General features: G+C 40.5%; 1 protein-coding gene across 7 annotated transcripts in view; it reads right to left on the bottom strand.

The window, feature by feature from the left end:
• Positions 1–16207, bottom strand: part of ctnnd2b (catenin (cadherin-associated protein), delta 2b) — a 183561-nt gene that overhangs the window by 19750 nt on the left and 147604 nt on the right. For all 7 annotated transcript variants that reach the window (XM_084369513.1, XM_084369514.1, XM_084369515.1 and 4 more), the window contains 3 exons: positions 10273–10459; positions 2665–2782; positions 871–1053 (listed from right to left, as the gene is read on the bottom strand). In XM_084369513.1, the coding sequence (XP_084225639.1) occupies positions 871–1053; positions 2665–2782; positions 10273–10459 (488 nt within the window). The remainder of the gene's footprint in view (positions 1–870; positions 1054–2664; positions 2783–10272; positions 10460–16207) is intronic.

Below are 16207 nucleotides of genomic sequence, written 5' to 3'. Positions count from 1 at the left end.
AAAATCATACAGTTTGCAATTTCTGCCACTAGGGGTCTCTCGATCGAAACAAAGTGTGGGATCGTGGGAGTTGTTGTCTTCATTGTTCAACAACCATCATAGCTAATGAAAATAAACATGATGGAAATGTTCACTGACGATTTAATTCTTTAAAGTTTTATTCGTGTTACGTTTAGTCATGTTCACCAACTTACTTACTCACTCTGTTCCCGGACCGTAAACATCGGTCTGTTTATTTTGAGTAAACCTATGGATGTCTCTGAGTTTGAACAATGCTGGAAACTTTTGAAATAATGTAAGTACACAACTCAACAAATGTATAAGAAAGATCTAGTCTTTTTTTTTACATTTTAATGCAGAAATGCCACTTATTGTATCTTTAACACACAGATAGGATGCTAGGTGTAGCTAACAACGTACGCTGACTCTGAGTGCCTTTGTGTGTGTGTGTTCTACTCATAAGACTTGGGCCAATTTCAAAGTTAGCACTGCTTTCTTTGTTTTTCTGAAAAAACAAGCCCTGACCCTCTTTTTGTATAAGCAAGTAGAGGGCAACAGCATTCAGCTGAGACCAAGATCAGTCCATTAGCTTGTCTGGGTATTCATCAGAAGACTGCTTAGAGGCATTAACTGCATGGATCTGCAGTGCTTTGTGAGCACCCTGGCCAAACAAGAAACTCGCTGAACCTTCAGCTGAGGCTGCCAACCACGTTTTATCTCACATCAAGCACCAGCAACAAGTATTTGACTAAATCAAGAAGGAACTTAAGGAGAGAAGATGGCCGAGAGAGAAAAAAGACAAAAAACAGAAGAAGAAAGAAATGAAGAAACATGAAACGACTCCCTTCTTCCAACTTTCTGTTTTCCCACCTGGTCGTGTCCCTTCTTTTTCTTCTTCTTCTTGCCCCAGCATCCAGAACTCTCTGCGTCCTTCCCGCCGGTGTCACATAGCAGACCGTCCAGCTCCTCCGACCCCCCCTGCTGGCTGTGAGACGTCTCTGCAGCCAGACGGTACGACAAGTTCCTCAGGATGCACACACAGTTCTCTACGGTCTGATGGTGGATCAGGAAAGGAAGAAAGAACAGAGTCAGCGAGATGAGAGAGGAGAGAGACAGACATGAAGGAGGGACAGATGGCAATCAGACACACACACACACACACACACACACAAACACATATACATAAAAGTTATGTGCAGTGCTGACTGTAGAATGTACAATATACAAACACACACACACACATACACACACACACATACACAACACACACACACACACACACACACACACACACACACACACACACACACATACACACACACACTAATCCTATTGTTGTGAGTGGCTATGCAGTCAACAGTCTCAGACTTTGATCTTGTGAAGGATTTCTAAGGATTAAAAACTTCACATCTCCACTACACTACAACTACACTACACACACACACAAACACACACGCACGCACGCACGCACACACTGACAACGCAGCTCGGCACTCCTTACACATCAAACATACATCTATGCATGTAGCACATATGCAAGCTCATGGACAGCTACACATGGTTGCTCAGAGGCTCATAAAAATGCACAGTCTCTCTCTCTCTCTCTCACACACACACAAACACACACACACACACACACACACACACACACACACACACACACACACACACACACACACATTTAAAGTTAATTAAACTTGAATCACTGTTAACAAACAATGAGATGTTTTATAAAACATATTAAGCTATTTGTTTGCTGTAAAGTTGCAAATGATGTTTATAAATGAAACCTTTATAAATGGTTAATAAATACTGTGTAGTTCATCTATTAACATTATTAGGGTGGCTATCATACAGTTGCCAGTGATGTTTATAAACCTTTATGATTGCTTGATACATGGTTTATAAGTCATTGTATTGTTTGTTAACAGTGGTAAAAAATAAATGAATAATTAATTAACCATAAATTGTTGATGAAGGTTCTCAGTCATCCAGGTCGTTCTAAGTGCTATCGTAGGCAACTGGACGTGTTTCAGTACGTGTTAACATGTTGGACGTGTTCGGTGATGTGTTTCATGACGTGTTAACCATAAATTCACCATTTATTAATGATGGTCTTACAGTGGTATTTTCTTGAAATAAGGCTTAGTATTATGTTTTTAGGAGTTGATTCATATCTGCCATTGCAGGAAGAATATTCGACTATAAATACCAAGAAACATGTTCAATGCTGTAGGTCTAAAAACAAGCACAACTTACCAAGCTTTTTTCATTTTTTACAGTGTGTAGTTTGAGGCCTGCAAGCCTTGGGCGTTAACATACAAACCACAGGCAAACAACTCATACAAATTGATATACATATGCAGTGTATACATACAGCCTGCAAAGACACAGATAAAACACATTTGCATATACTCATGTAAATGTATGTAAATTATAAATATTAAAGAGATGGTAATCATCATGAAACAGGTTTATAAAGCAAATAAAAAAAACGAGTTATATGTGAGTTTTTGGACAGTGATATACACATGAACATGCGTGCACACACACACACATACATTGTGTGTATGTTGATGCATTTTTATTCAGGTGATTTTGTGTGTGCGTGCAGCTATGGGCGCTTGCGTGCATGGAGGTTGGTTGCATGTGTGTGAGAGTTACCTTGCTGTCAATCTCGCTGCTCCCCAGAGCCGTCTGGATGACGTAGAGCAAAGCATCTGTCAGGCCCTCACACTCCCTCATCCTCCTCCGGGCCTCCTCGCCTGCAGAACTCACATTCCTGTTACACACACGCACACGCACACGCACACGCACACACACAACCTCATCAATGAACGGTCCAAAATTGTGTGTCAGCACATGAGGGTATTGATATGTGCCACTGCATGTGTATGCATATCTGTGTGACAGAGAGGAGAGAGAGTCTGAGTGTAATGCCCTTTAAATGTCACACTATTAAAGATGGCGAGGAGATGCGTGTGCCCTCAGTGTCAGTGAGAAATGGCACCGAGCTGCCAAAGCTCCATTAGTTGCATTTGTTTTCCCGGGCGCTTAATAACAGTCTTCACCATGCAAGAATCAAATCTGTGATTTAAAGGTGCAGGGTGTGGCGTTATACAGCTGTGAAATGACACGTCTACTCAAACAAGAAAACAACAAAAACATTATTATCATTATAAATGTACCTATGTGAACTGTGTTGATGCCTAAATACTCATTCGGCCTGAAGTTGTCTTTTTACTATTATTAGGACTGTAGAACACCAGTGATGTCAGTAAGCTTTAAGAAATGAAAGAACAGTGATGCTAAATATGTCACAGATATACTGTGGATGCTGTATCGGGTTAGACAGCTTGAGGCAACCTCGCACTGAGCGTAGGTCAACTGTGTATTGGCATATTATTGCTGTAGTTACACGTGTGAAATGGAAGAAACTAGACTTGAAACATAAAAATGTGTTGTGGAAGTGAAATGTGTGCTGTGTAGATAGCTGGACCGATCAAAATATAGAGGTTTCTGTTCCATCAGACGGGCTGAAAAACACAACTGTAATGCATAGACATGACATTTATAAGATTAATACATGCTTTATCATGCACTTCCTGCTTTTTACTAAGGAAAGTCAGCAGCCTTTACTCCAGACAGGCACACTGATCCAAAGACAAATGATGCCAATTTGAATGTCTGAAATCAGGTCAAACACGTCTTTCTTTAATTAGTAATGCAACTGTTTGTTTGATTCTGACCCTCGGTGGAGTCTCAGTTTGATTAAATTACAAGAGCCTCATGTTTTAATAATGCAGGCGAATAATTGCTTGAATTTTTCAAGGTGTTGACAAGCTGCTGTGTTCTAGTCTGAGTCTCCGCTGGCTTTTTGTTTAACTTGAGCCGTGATGCAGGCTTACCTGAGTACACACACATACTTGTGCGTGCACACACACACACACACACACACACACACACTCACACATACGTATATAGTACTGATTGCTGTCTGTACCGTGCAACATACGGACGCAAACAGATAAATGTCTGAATAAAACCGATTGAATTGGTCCTTTTAAAGCACTCTTACATACTCTTTTCCTTCTTCTTTTGGATACCACCTGTTAATGGATTCAAATCAATTAACCCCAGTCAATTTGGCATAATTAATCCCACTGAAGCGTTTCCCCGTTGCAAGGCAACAGGGCTGCAGATTATCTCTCATTAAGATCTTTCAGTGTGAAGAATCTAAATAATGAGAAAAAAAAAATCACACTGCTGTAAAAAAGGTTATGTGTCTACTGGGGGAGCTTTCAAACGGAACAAGAATTTGATTAATCCATAGTGTGCTGCTACTGTGAGCAAAACTGTACTCACAAAAATGTCACTCTTTTAGCAGCAGCAGGGGGAGATTGTTTCTTTGTCTCCAAGTCTATAATCAAAAGCATGATTCTGCTGGATGCCTCTGCATGAGTGTTTGAATTGAGTTTCCATCCAGCCATTTTCAATAAAAACACATCGTCATTCTGCCGCTCTTAAGACTAATTAGTGGAGTGACTCAACCAGTTCAAGTACACTTTGAAATTAGCTGTTAATGACATGATTACTGTGTCTAAATTCTTCATACCATACAAAAGGAGCAAATTTCACCTCTACATATGTAAGTACACAATGGCACCTCATGCAAACGCTGTGGGTTGCCAGCCAATCCCATAGTAACGAGTGCTAGGAAAGAGAACTGTACATATTGTAAAGAAAGTGAGTGGAACAGAAGGAAACATTGTCTTTTTTTATGCCCCATGGCCGTGTACAAGGTTTATCCTGCCAGGTGCTCAACAACGGTTGACAACAACAACATGTGTCTTGCTTGTAGTCAATATATAGTGAACAAGATGACGGCGCTCATTCAGTCCAATGAGAACTGCTCACCTGCTGCATAAGCTGGCTGCCTGGTTTACTTCCTGGTTATATGGCCCACTGAATATGCACAGTAATATCCTCTTGCTTCAGAGGCCAAGATATTCTTTACCAGATCTCAGGGCTAACTAGCTCAATAGTCCTCAGATCGCAGCAGCCTCAGTCACTGTGTCCTTGAGATACTGGTTTAACACAGAGGGTTTTATTTGCTCTACTCTAGCCTGTCTCCAAACAGTGGAGCTTCTCTACTGTCAAACACATGCAGGATAGGTTATGCTTAACAAGCTAACAGCACTGGGATCCTGCAGTCACCTCACTCAGAGCTAGCTAGCCCGACAATTACCACTCCAGATAATTCATCGCTCTCCTTAAGCACACCAGCTAATGGACACAGTGGCAAGACATTCCAGGTGTCGGTGCACCTGCGGGAATAACATTTCAAGCAAAGATACGAACGTCTCAGCGTGACATTTAGAATGTGAGCACAAAACTGAAATAATGAAGGTGGCCTCTGGATCAGTTAATAAAGCCACAAGAGACACCATGTCATGTCAGGTGATATTTTGCATAGTGTGTATCGTGGTGTGTATTCTAAAACAAATGTTGGATTAAATGAGCACCAACTGGGTGATGAAAGGCTGGAGCTCACAGGCCACAGTGTTCTCATTCAACACATGTACTGAGGATGGATCAGATAAACAACATCTGTTGCCTTACTATGTATGACTGCAAGGGTCGATGTTGCAGGTGCATCTTTTTAGTTTAGCGCAACTGGGAGAGAAATGGGCAATTTAGTGTAATTTAAGCTGCCACTATCGCAGGGCAAGTCCCTGTAAGTAGATCGCAAACTGAATGCTTGTGGAGTGATGGATGCATTTAAATCCTTAAAATGTCTTGATGGTATTAATGATTTCTCTTCCCGATCAGCGTGTGCTGAACACCAAACTGGTTTTAACCTGCTCTGCATCAGTTGCTGCAGAATTTGTGTCACATCTGCAAATTCAATGCACTTATTTCACATTCGGCTCTCTTGCAGCACAAGTTTCAGCGCTTCCTGTTAGCTGACGTGACAGCGTATGCACACACAGGGAGTGAAACGAGCGGTGAGTAAGCAGAGGCAGAAAATGTGTGTGTGTGAAAGTGTGAGACAGCGAGGCAGAGACGGGGCGAGACAGAAGAAGAAGAAAGGGATACGGGAGGGCTAATATGATGGAGAGAGAAGAAGTGGAGTAATAGAACGAGATGGAGACGGAGCGAGGGAGGAGAGAGCGGCTGAGGGGAAAAGTGGTAGAGGGAGAAAATGAGAAAGTGAGGAGGATAATGGGAGATGGAGAGAGAGAGAGAGAGAGAGAGGGAGAGAGCAGGTGGCCGGCGATATACCAAACCCGCCATGAAATATTCAATCTTTAATCAGACTCCCAGCATTCCCTAACGAGGCGTGAGAAAGATGAATTAGCCCTCCGAGTTTAGGGAGCTGATCCACACAAAGCCATCTCCTGCAACACACACACACACACACACACACACACACACACACGCTCACAGCCAGACACACGTACAGTATTAGTGGCGACTAAAGCCTTTGTTAGCACCCAAAATGTGTCGTTTATTTTCACGGAGAGCAGGTGAGGAGACATATTGCGGCTGAGATTAATGCCTCACACATGTAGTTAGATGGAGAGACAACCAGCGGCATGCACACACACGCACGCAAACAGCAAGCCAGACAACCTTGCAGACAGAGACGCAAATGTAGTCGTGGCAGCGGTCCCGCTCTATTCTCGCTCCACTTGTGCTGCACTTTTGCCACATCCTTGAGAGGAAATATTTAGAAATGTCCCTGTCTCAGATGTTAAAGCAGATTGTCACATAATTAAAGCAAACTTTTTTTTTGTTTCGCTGTACAACGTATGCATCTGCAGAGATAATAAGACGGGTGCGAGACAGCTCCATGCAATAACAGATGGGTAAAAAAAAGACAAATATACATACAGTTTGTGAATGTTGCAGGCTAAGTCGTCATTATTCTGTCTGCGAGAGGTGTTTTTTTTCCCTTTGATGCTGAAATGTTTGATGGAAGGGAACCCGTAGCACATCAAAAAATGTCTGGTACACAGCCGGCGTGTCTCTGTTAGAAATATTTATGAGCACAAATTTCATCATGCAGTCCCAGGAATGCTTACAGAGTTTGGAAAGCAACTCACCAATACAAATTTCATGTGTAGAATTATCTAATGACATCTAGTTTTTTAAAGGCTTCGAAAACATCTTCTGAACTAGCTTCTTGCTATGGGCGGCGGGTGATTGAGTGAACTCATTTACATACATATCTTTCATTATTTAATGGTATATTTTGTTTTGTTTAAACCTAACCAAATAGTAGCAACTTTAAATATACAGGACATGAGTCAATTCTGGGTTGCGGATGGTGATTCAGAGGTCTGGAACCAGGCTAATGAGGTCCGACATGAACACACAATTTTCTGTTTGTTTATGTTGCCAGTCCACCATCAATCAAATGTGGTCTGACCAATCCTGAAGAGGCAGATTAGTTGACATACTGAGTCATAAACTCTTAATAAATAACACGTAAGAGAAGAGACTTTAAAATCATCATCATATATAAATAGAGACACTAAACAGGGTGATAATGGTGGTATATAATCTAATGGTTCTAATATTTTAAACTTGTGATGCATTGAGACTACAGTGGTTATTGTCATCTTGTTACTCAATGATAAAATGTACCTGAAATAATCTGAATACTGTGTGATTATAAAGAGGTTTTAAAAATAATAATCAGTATATAATTGTAGATAATAGCCTGAATGGGATGCTTTTATTATGGAAGACAACTTTATTAAACTGTATTCCTCCTGGACATAAAATACTAAATCATATTTAAGATAGATTTATAGGATTTAGGAGGTAAGTGTACACATACAAGGAGTTTAACTGCTTAATGGTTTTTACATTGCTCTCAGTGTACTAACACAGGAATAGAGCGCGACAGAAGCTGAACAAATAAAGGCTAAGAACAGACAGGACTGTTGTGTGCACAAGGACGTAAAAAAGAAGTAGGAGTAAAAATATATATAAAAAGCACCAGAGACCAATAAGAATTGTACAGGATAGAGAGCACAGGAGCCCTGAAATGAAGTCTAGACAAGTTGAGTCTGTGCACCTTTAAGGCAGATGTCACGAGACAAAACAATATTACGATGGATTCCTGGGGGTGAGATACAAGGAAGCATTTAGAAAATAGAATTACACAAGCTGATACTTCTGTACATCGCTATCAGAGCCGCAGAGAATGATTATTGAATTTTACAGAGCGGAGAGCTAAGAGGGACTGCTGTCTCAGCATCACACACACACACACACACACACACACACACACACACACACACACACACACACACACACACACACACACACACACACAAACACTATGTTTAATTATGCTGTTTAAAAGGCAGATGATGTATTAGTTTTTGAGGTTAGTCTGACACCACCACTATCGAACAGGCCTTCATTATCCCTACTTCACATCCTATTGTATTTTACACTGTATTCATCATTAGTTAGAATGAGCCAAGTCAATTAATATCCACAACGAGCACAAATAAGCTAATAATAGGCACATTTACGTCTAAGAGAAGAAGGCACGAGGCACCTCCGTGTGTTTTTGTGGGTTATACTGTTACTGTATTAAAGCAGTTAATCAGAAGCCAATAACATTTTGTGCTGAGTGTGAAATTCAGTATAATACAGTTGAGATAGTGTCACAACGTGTTCACTCTGTAACACAAAGAATTGTCAGCTTACTGTTTTGACTTTATGGCCCGCAACTTAATTGTTCCAAGCCAGTCTCACAGCACTCATCAGCACAATTTCCAGATGGAGCGAGCCAGAGTTTTTAGTGAGGAAGTTCTGACAAAACCCACTATGTGCGACCCGCCCGGCACCAAACAGCAGATAAAGTTAAAGCCACTAGCCTGTGAATGGAGCATTTTAGCTGCGGCCAGTGAATGTTACTCTCTATCAGCTCGGCAAATGTTTGCTGCCATCAGCTTTATAACTTTATATTATTGACAATATGTCAACTTTTTGTTTGCAGCTAGTAGTGCCACCCCCACCTATAAAAACAATTAATGCAGTAAGTAAGTAGTAAGCAAGTAATGCGGGTCAAACCACTAAAAATAGGCAATTAACTCCTTTCCCACTGCCAGTTGATGAGATTGCCCTTCCTTTTCAATTATCTGGAACGTGCTGCAAAACAGGGAACAGTAGATAGCAGCATGGAAGCCAGCGACAATGTCCAGTGGTTACTTTTTATATATTTTATTTCAGTCTCTCTCACTCAAAAGTGACTGAACAACTGAGTGCTGCTCAAATGGAGGCTGAGAGAAAAGTATTTACACGCCAACGCCCTTGACTTCAATGAGCGTCATAGCATTGTGTTAGAGTGTGACGTCTCCATCACAGTTGCTGGAGCTTAGTATACCTGTGACTACTGCAGACCCATCTGACTCGTGGGTGAATGCTGATTTTACTCTTTACTACTGACGACAAAAGCTGCATGTTAGCGGGTGTTGGTGGATGTTTGTCCAGTGTGAAAGGGGTTTAAGTAGGTGGCAGTAAGTGAGAAGTGTTTAGTCAGATGGAGGAACATATTTTCCATAATTGAAATTGTTTAAGAGAATATTTCAAATATTCCTCATAAGAGGATAAAAACAAAGAAACAGTTAATAACATTGCTTATTGTCAGCGCATGGATTAAAAACATCTAAATTCCAGCCTAAAAAAAACAAACATGTCGAGGACATTGACCACAGGATGCTAGCCCTAACCCTGGCTTATGTTTGAATATAATAAGTAACGTATGTATTTCACTGATAATATATAAAAATGTAAAACTTTTTTAAGTCGAGCCAAAACAGCAAAAAATATGTGTCACAGCCCTACTACTTCCAGACTGTACTGTATGACTCGCATCATCTCTCAAGTGAGAAAATGAAACGCCACAACAGCTCTAAAGCCAAATGGTGAGTCATCTTATATGCCGCTAAGTCTGTCAGTTCTCTGTGTGTACAGCGGTAAAAATAACACAGAGTACTATCTAAAATTAACAGACAGTTTTGAACTGAGAGCGACTCGTTTCTCTGCTTGACTATCATCGGTAATAACAGACCGTGAACAGCAAAACATCTGCAAGGAGACTGATTATGTAACTTATCTGCTGAAACAGTTGCAGCTAATAATTTGTGGTTTAAAAATGTATACATACTTTAGGCCGTGCAATAAGAAAAAACAAAAATAAGAAGAAGAGAATAAAATCTTGGCGACACGGACGGTGACACTGACCGGAGGCAGCCGGTGGCGTTGCGGAGGACCTGGGAGGAGTGTAGGTGCAGCTTGCGGTCCTCCTGTGTGTGTGGGGAGGTGTCCCAGCCCGAGTGGGGGATGATCACAGCGTTGGTCAGCACGGCCAGGGCATCCTGGATGATGGGCATCTTCAGGGCGTCACATGATGACAGGTTCCACAAAACACCTGAAGAGGACAGCAGGGAGACGGGAGGTGAAAACCAAAGCAGAGGAAGGAGCAAAACAGAGGAGGTAGACAGGAGGAGAGACAGACACAAAGACAACTGCAGGGCAAAAAGCATTGAAATATTTAGTAGTTTTCAGTGAGCAGCCTGATCAAACACACAGCAGCACAGACAGTAGCTGCAGTCTTGACGTACTTTACAGCAGTCTGGAAAGTGAGCCACAGGTTTTTAAAACTAGTACAATGACCCTTTGTCATGGAAGACATTCTGACATGTCACAGTAGGAAAAGAAACTAGTCTGAAATGCAAAATAAATGAAGGCTGAATTACATTTGGCTACTTCAGCTTCACGGCCCTGGTATTATGCATGCTGGCTCATTGAAACACAGTCACTGCTGAATGAAAAAAACATGAATGTTATTAGTCATATCTACACTTGCTTATCAACCAGGAAAAACAAGCCGCCAAACCAAGGTCCCATTCCTCAGGGGTTGTAAAGCCCCAGACGTTGGAAAAAACATCAGAAAAAGCACTTGATAAAAATATCCAAATATAGATTCAGACATACTTCAGGTTTTTTATACTTGAGCTAACCCAGCTGCAGCGGAAAGATGTTTTATATCATAATTAGCCCACTGTATACCACCTACCCAGCACTGAAGCCTGGCAAAGTTAACTCGATGGTGCACAGTTCATGGTGAGGCATTTAGCAGCTAAAGTGAGCTGATCAGAGAATCAACATTACAGTAGCCATTTCCAAATGAATGCTAATGTTACTCTGGGTCTGATGGATGTCTAAATAGGAAAGTGTTTACTAATGCTGGGTTCAGACAACATAATATCTGTGTGTCTGTTAGGATGGTTACAGTGTCAGATTAGGCAGTTAAAGGGTAATAAATTCTTCACTTCTGGGATGAATGGTAACATACAAAGGTGTTCAAAGTGGCACGTGTGATACTGGTTGTCTTGTGGAAAAGCCTTACGTGAGAAAGAACAGGTGCAGTTTGCAGTTAAAGAGCGCTACATGCTCCTATTGGTCAATGTGAATGAACACACATTGGAATTCATCGTGAAAAGGCAATGAGTGGACACTTCAGCCTTCAACTTGACTGCAAGTAAAACAATTAAAAACGTCTGATATACATCAACATGGCAGAGAATAACACATCGAGTACATTTAATTATTTTGCTGCTTTATTTTTACAAAGCAAATCAAACCCTATTTTATATACACTATTTCACCTTGTGTATTTGTTATCTTGTGATGATTTTTTTTTTCTTTTTGTCTTAATATTCATGCCAGTCATGCTTATTTGAATTTGAATCTAAATCCTTAAATGCACTAAAGTGATTTTCTGTAACTTATACATTAAAGGGAAAGTCTTACAGATGTGGCAGTTTGTAAAGATAAATTCAGGAACTCAACATCAGCAGAAATCTTGAGCTAGAAATCAGTGTCAGTGTTGGCAGAGTGACGGTGCCCAATGCCTGTATTTCTTGGTCATGTTAATGTGGCGCTGTCCACTGTGCTCTGCTGTCGTGGGCACATGTGACCAGGTTGTGTATATATTCTCTCTCTCTGTTCCCTTTTCTTAAAGGCAACTTAAGGATTCAAGGCAGCATGCTTCAAGGCAAGTGCTCCAAAGTGGCCTTCTTCAGTTAAATAGGAACCATCCCATTTCTTCCATTGTCAACTGATTTTTCTTTTTTGGGAAAGTCAGCTTGTTTTTTCTGATTTCAAAGTTCCTTCACTTGTTTCTCAAGTTCTTTTAGTTTACACTCAAGTCTGTCTTTTTGAGTGATCAGCTTTTCCACCAGGGTTTTTTTTTAAACGCTTGCCTTTTGTCTTATTTCATCTAGTTCCTGATTTGTCTGATTGTGTTCTTCTTTCTTTGCTACCTGCTGGCTTTGTTCTGTTCTTTTGAGCTGAGGCTTACCAACGGGTTTATCTAGCCCTGAGTAGCACTTGACTGTTTACTGTTTTGCTATTATGACAGATATTTACGGGAGCCCTGAAAGGCAAGTAAGAAAAAAAAACCCTGAACTTTCTGAATTTTCTCAGTCTAATCTGAAATTGTTTTTTCCTTATAAATAACTGAATTTAAACCTTGCACTCGTGTTGGTTGTCGGCGTTCCAGGTGTAACCAGGTGGTCGTGCAAACGATTGACGCTACGGTTACAAACTGTTGGAGGCTGTCTACTGTTTTGCTCTGTAGACGCATTTTTGACACACAACTGCGTTGCTAATTGAACACATTGCATTAAACTTGCTTTTCTGTAAACAGAATTGTGTTTTTATTTCAATTGCATATGAAGGTGTAGTTTTTGAGGCCCGGTTTATATTATATTTTTGACATCTGGTCGTAGGCTGGATGGAGGTGGAGGAGGGCATATGTATGTTTTTTTCATATGTAAAAAAAGGATTGTTATTTTCTCACTTGCCTCTCAGGGCTTCCATAGATATCACCATTTCTTATTTTTTAAAAATGATAACGGGTCATGTAAATTGTTGGTGGTGATTGTAAACAGATAATCTCCAATAAGCATCCCGCATGTTTAATTACACAGGGCTGATACATTTCAAATGTTGTTCTGAGATTTCAAAACATAACCTTTAATTTTCCAGGTTGCCACTGTGCTGCTGTAATTAATAGAAAGCAGTGTAAAACAAAATAACAGAAGTGCTACGGCAGTAAATCACTTACACTTTCCACTGCCCCTCTCTCCTGTTCTTAATCCTCACCTGAATTATACATGCAGTGACCAGCCAACCAAGAAACTGGAGTGAGTTTTCTCCTGCCTACCAATTACTGTTCCCTCTTTTTGCAACTCGCAACACAAAAACACACACATACTGGAAACTGAATAGACGAAAAGCTCTGCCTCTCTAGAGACACACATCAGATTGAGCCTTTAAGGGAAAGGACAGAGAAGGGAAGAGGGAAATCGACACAGTTTGCTGCAAAACACTTTGATTTCTTGAGTGGTTTTACACACACACACACGCACAAACACACACAATTGCACACACATATTGCGATAACCTTGAGGGATTGACACAACACGTCATAATTCTTCTTGACCTTCGTCTTGCAAAGTGTCTACGGCCTAATCTATGCACTCATACAATTACATGTTTGTGCATTTGATGGTGTCCATCCCTCATCATATCTGCACTTAACTAGCCATCTCCTCTATGGTTGTAATTATAGCTGTAGCAGTGGTAAAACATCATATCCTTGGATCTGTGTGTGTGTGTTTGGAATAAGGCGTTGTCTCTTTAGCGCAGTGTTGTTCACCCTCGGCTGAACAGCGACTGTGTAATTACAGCTTCTGTTATCTGTCTTTGTGGGTTTGTATGAGTTTGCTCTTGTGTGTGTGCGTGCGCATGTAAGCCCCCTCGACAAATCAGTCTTAACTCCATCAGCCGTTTGGACGCGGTGTGTTTATGTGGAGCGTTGAGGCGGCAGTGTCCGCGGTCAGGAGGAGTTTCTAAATGACTGGCTTCCGGCTTTATGACGGTAATTAGCTGGGACTATCGCGTTAGCAAAAGCGTCTTCTCTCTGTCTCATCTTATCTGCTGCTCAAGAGGGCAGTGACGGCGTGCTGGGCTTCTGATAACCTTCACATTCGATGTGACACGTAACAATTCTAGCTGACCTTGATTTCCACATCTGTGAGTCAGCGAATGTTGCTGTGCTTTTTCTTTCTTATTTGTTACTAATATTTGTCTTTATAAATACTCAAATGTGAACTAATGTTATTCTTTGATGGAACAATACAGGCTTGTTTACTGTCTTATTTACAGTAAATGAGCAGTTTTATCGCTCTGTGTTTTACGGCGTTAGCTTAGGTGCAAGATGTAGCATAAACGTTAGCGCCATGACTGGAAGAAGGGGAAAACATGACAGGATACACCTTCTAACAGCTTCAGAAATATTGTATTTATATGCTGTATCTTTTAAGCTAGCAAATTAAACTTTAAATCCAAGAGTAATGGGTTAGAGTTATGAACAAGGACAGGCTGCAACATTATGCTAGTAAATAAATGCTAGCAGCCACTCGGCTAGATGTTGTAGGTCAGTAAACAGCTTCAGTATCTACGTTAACAGCTTATTAAACCACAATTTCTTGTTTTAACTTTATTTCTACAAATATATTTTATTTACACAAGATATATAAACTAAATAAATACATTTAAATGTGTTTTAGCTGACGTTAGCATGAAAAAAACTGCTAATCATCTCTGAAGTAGTTTTATCCTTTTTCAAAACTGAATGACTCTCTTGTCTGCGTTGTGAAAACATATATCATGTTAAAAGAAGGGTTCGCTCAAAATTCAGAAAGATATTTATATTTTTACCCTGGACAGTTTATGATGAAAATTGTGTTACCTATCTGTCCCGTTTTTGAGCTATTACTCAATTTTGGAAGTGGAACCTCACATGAAGTCTTTGAACGTGCTGCTTTGTACTTTGGCTGACCCTACCCTTCAAATTTCTTGCATGGATACGCACGTCTGAATCATTGCAAAAATCTTTTAGTTCAGTGCTGGTTATAATCTATGTCAATAAAACACTGGTTTATTCTTGAACACCGACGTTGCTTTCTGTGATTAAAATATGAATCTCTTCCTGCAAAATCTGAATAAATTCACTGAATAATGCATTTGATATCCTGTGGCTAAATTGTTGGAGCCCAGCATGCAAAATCTCATTGTTATGGAACTCGTTTTCCACACAGAAACCATATCCTGTAAACATGCACGCTAACGTTACTCTGACTATTCTAGTTTTTTGGCCGCACATTTAATCAGCACAATAAAAAAAAAGGTAAAAAAAAAAAAAAAAAAAGGCTTTTGCAATCATGAACATAATTATCCTTTTATCCTCTTACTAAGTGGCATCTAAACTACTGTTTTTCAGAAGTGGTCCCTGAGTAAACCTGCTCAAAGGAAATAAAATGATGTGTATGTTTAATGAGGACAGGATGTGACTAGTAAGCATCAGTGGCATCGATTATAAAAGTAAAAACAGGACTGTGGGTTACAAACCAATTATTGTGAAATGTAATACATTACACATGATGTCATGCCGCAGCTGCAACTAAAAGATCACTTTTTATTATTGTGAGTAAAGTCAGCTGTTTGCCAGCCTCACTTCTTGCTGTGCAGAGAATGACATCATCTCCCTGAGGTGAAAGGCAGTGGGATTTTATCTTTGATCTGAAACACACACTGACAAACACACAAACACAGCCTCGCGCACACAAAATAAACACTAAACGTAGCCTCGCGCTAATGCACATCAACAGGCGCGCACAAACACACACATCCGAGCTCTACACACTGCCGCACATTCACAAAGCCACAAGTGTATGACAGATGAAGGGGGTTAATTGCCTCAGCCTTACATCATGAGTGGCAGCAGGAGGTTATGAATGCACTGTTATATGGAGGGAGGGGAAATGAATACGCTGGCTATCTCTCTTTGTCTCTGAAGCCATTTCCCAGCTCTCATTTGCACCGTATTTTCATTCCTGCCCTGTTCCTCCTGTTATTCTGTAACATGGCAGCACATCTCTTTGTTCACTTTTGATCTCCTTTCTCCCTTTGTTCCTCCCGTCTCATCATGTACTTTTGAGTGTTTTAAGTGGACTCCTGTCCTTGTGTGACCCACTCTGTATATGAGACCTTTAGAGAGAGGACATTTTTAAAAAGTCAGTGTTGGGTTTTTTTTTTCCAATTTGCT

The sequence above is a fragment of the Pagrus pagrus genome, assembly GCF_965226575.1.
Source record: "Pagrus pagrus genome assembly, chromosome: 12".
NCBI classification, from domain to species: Eukaryota; Metazoa; Chordata; class Actinopteri; order Spariformes; family Sparidae; genus Pagrus; species Pagrus pagrus.
Note: the sequence above shows the minus strand (reverse complement) of the source record. Positions and strands in the feature narration are given on the sequence as shown.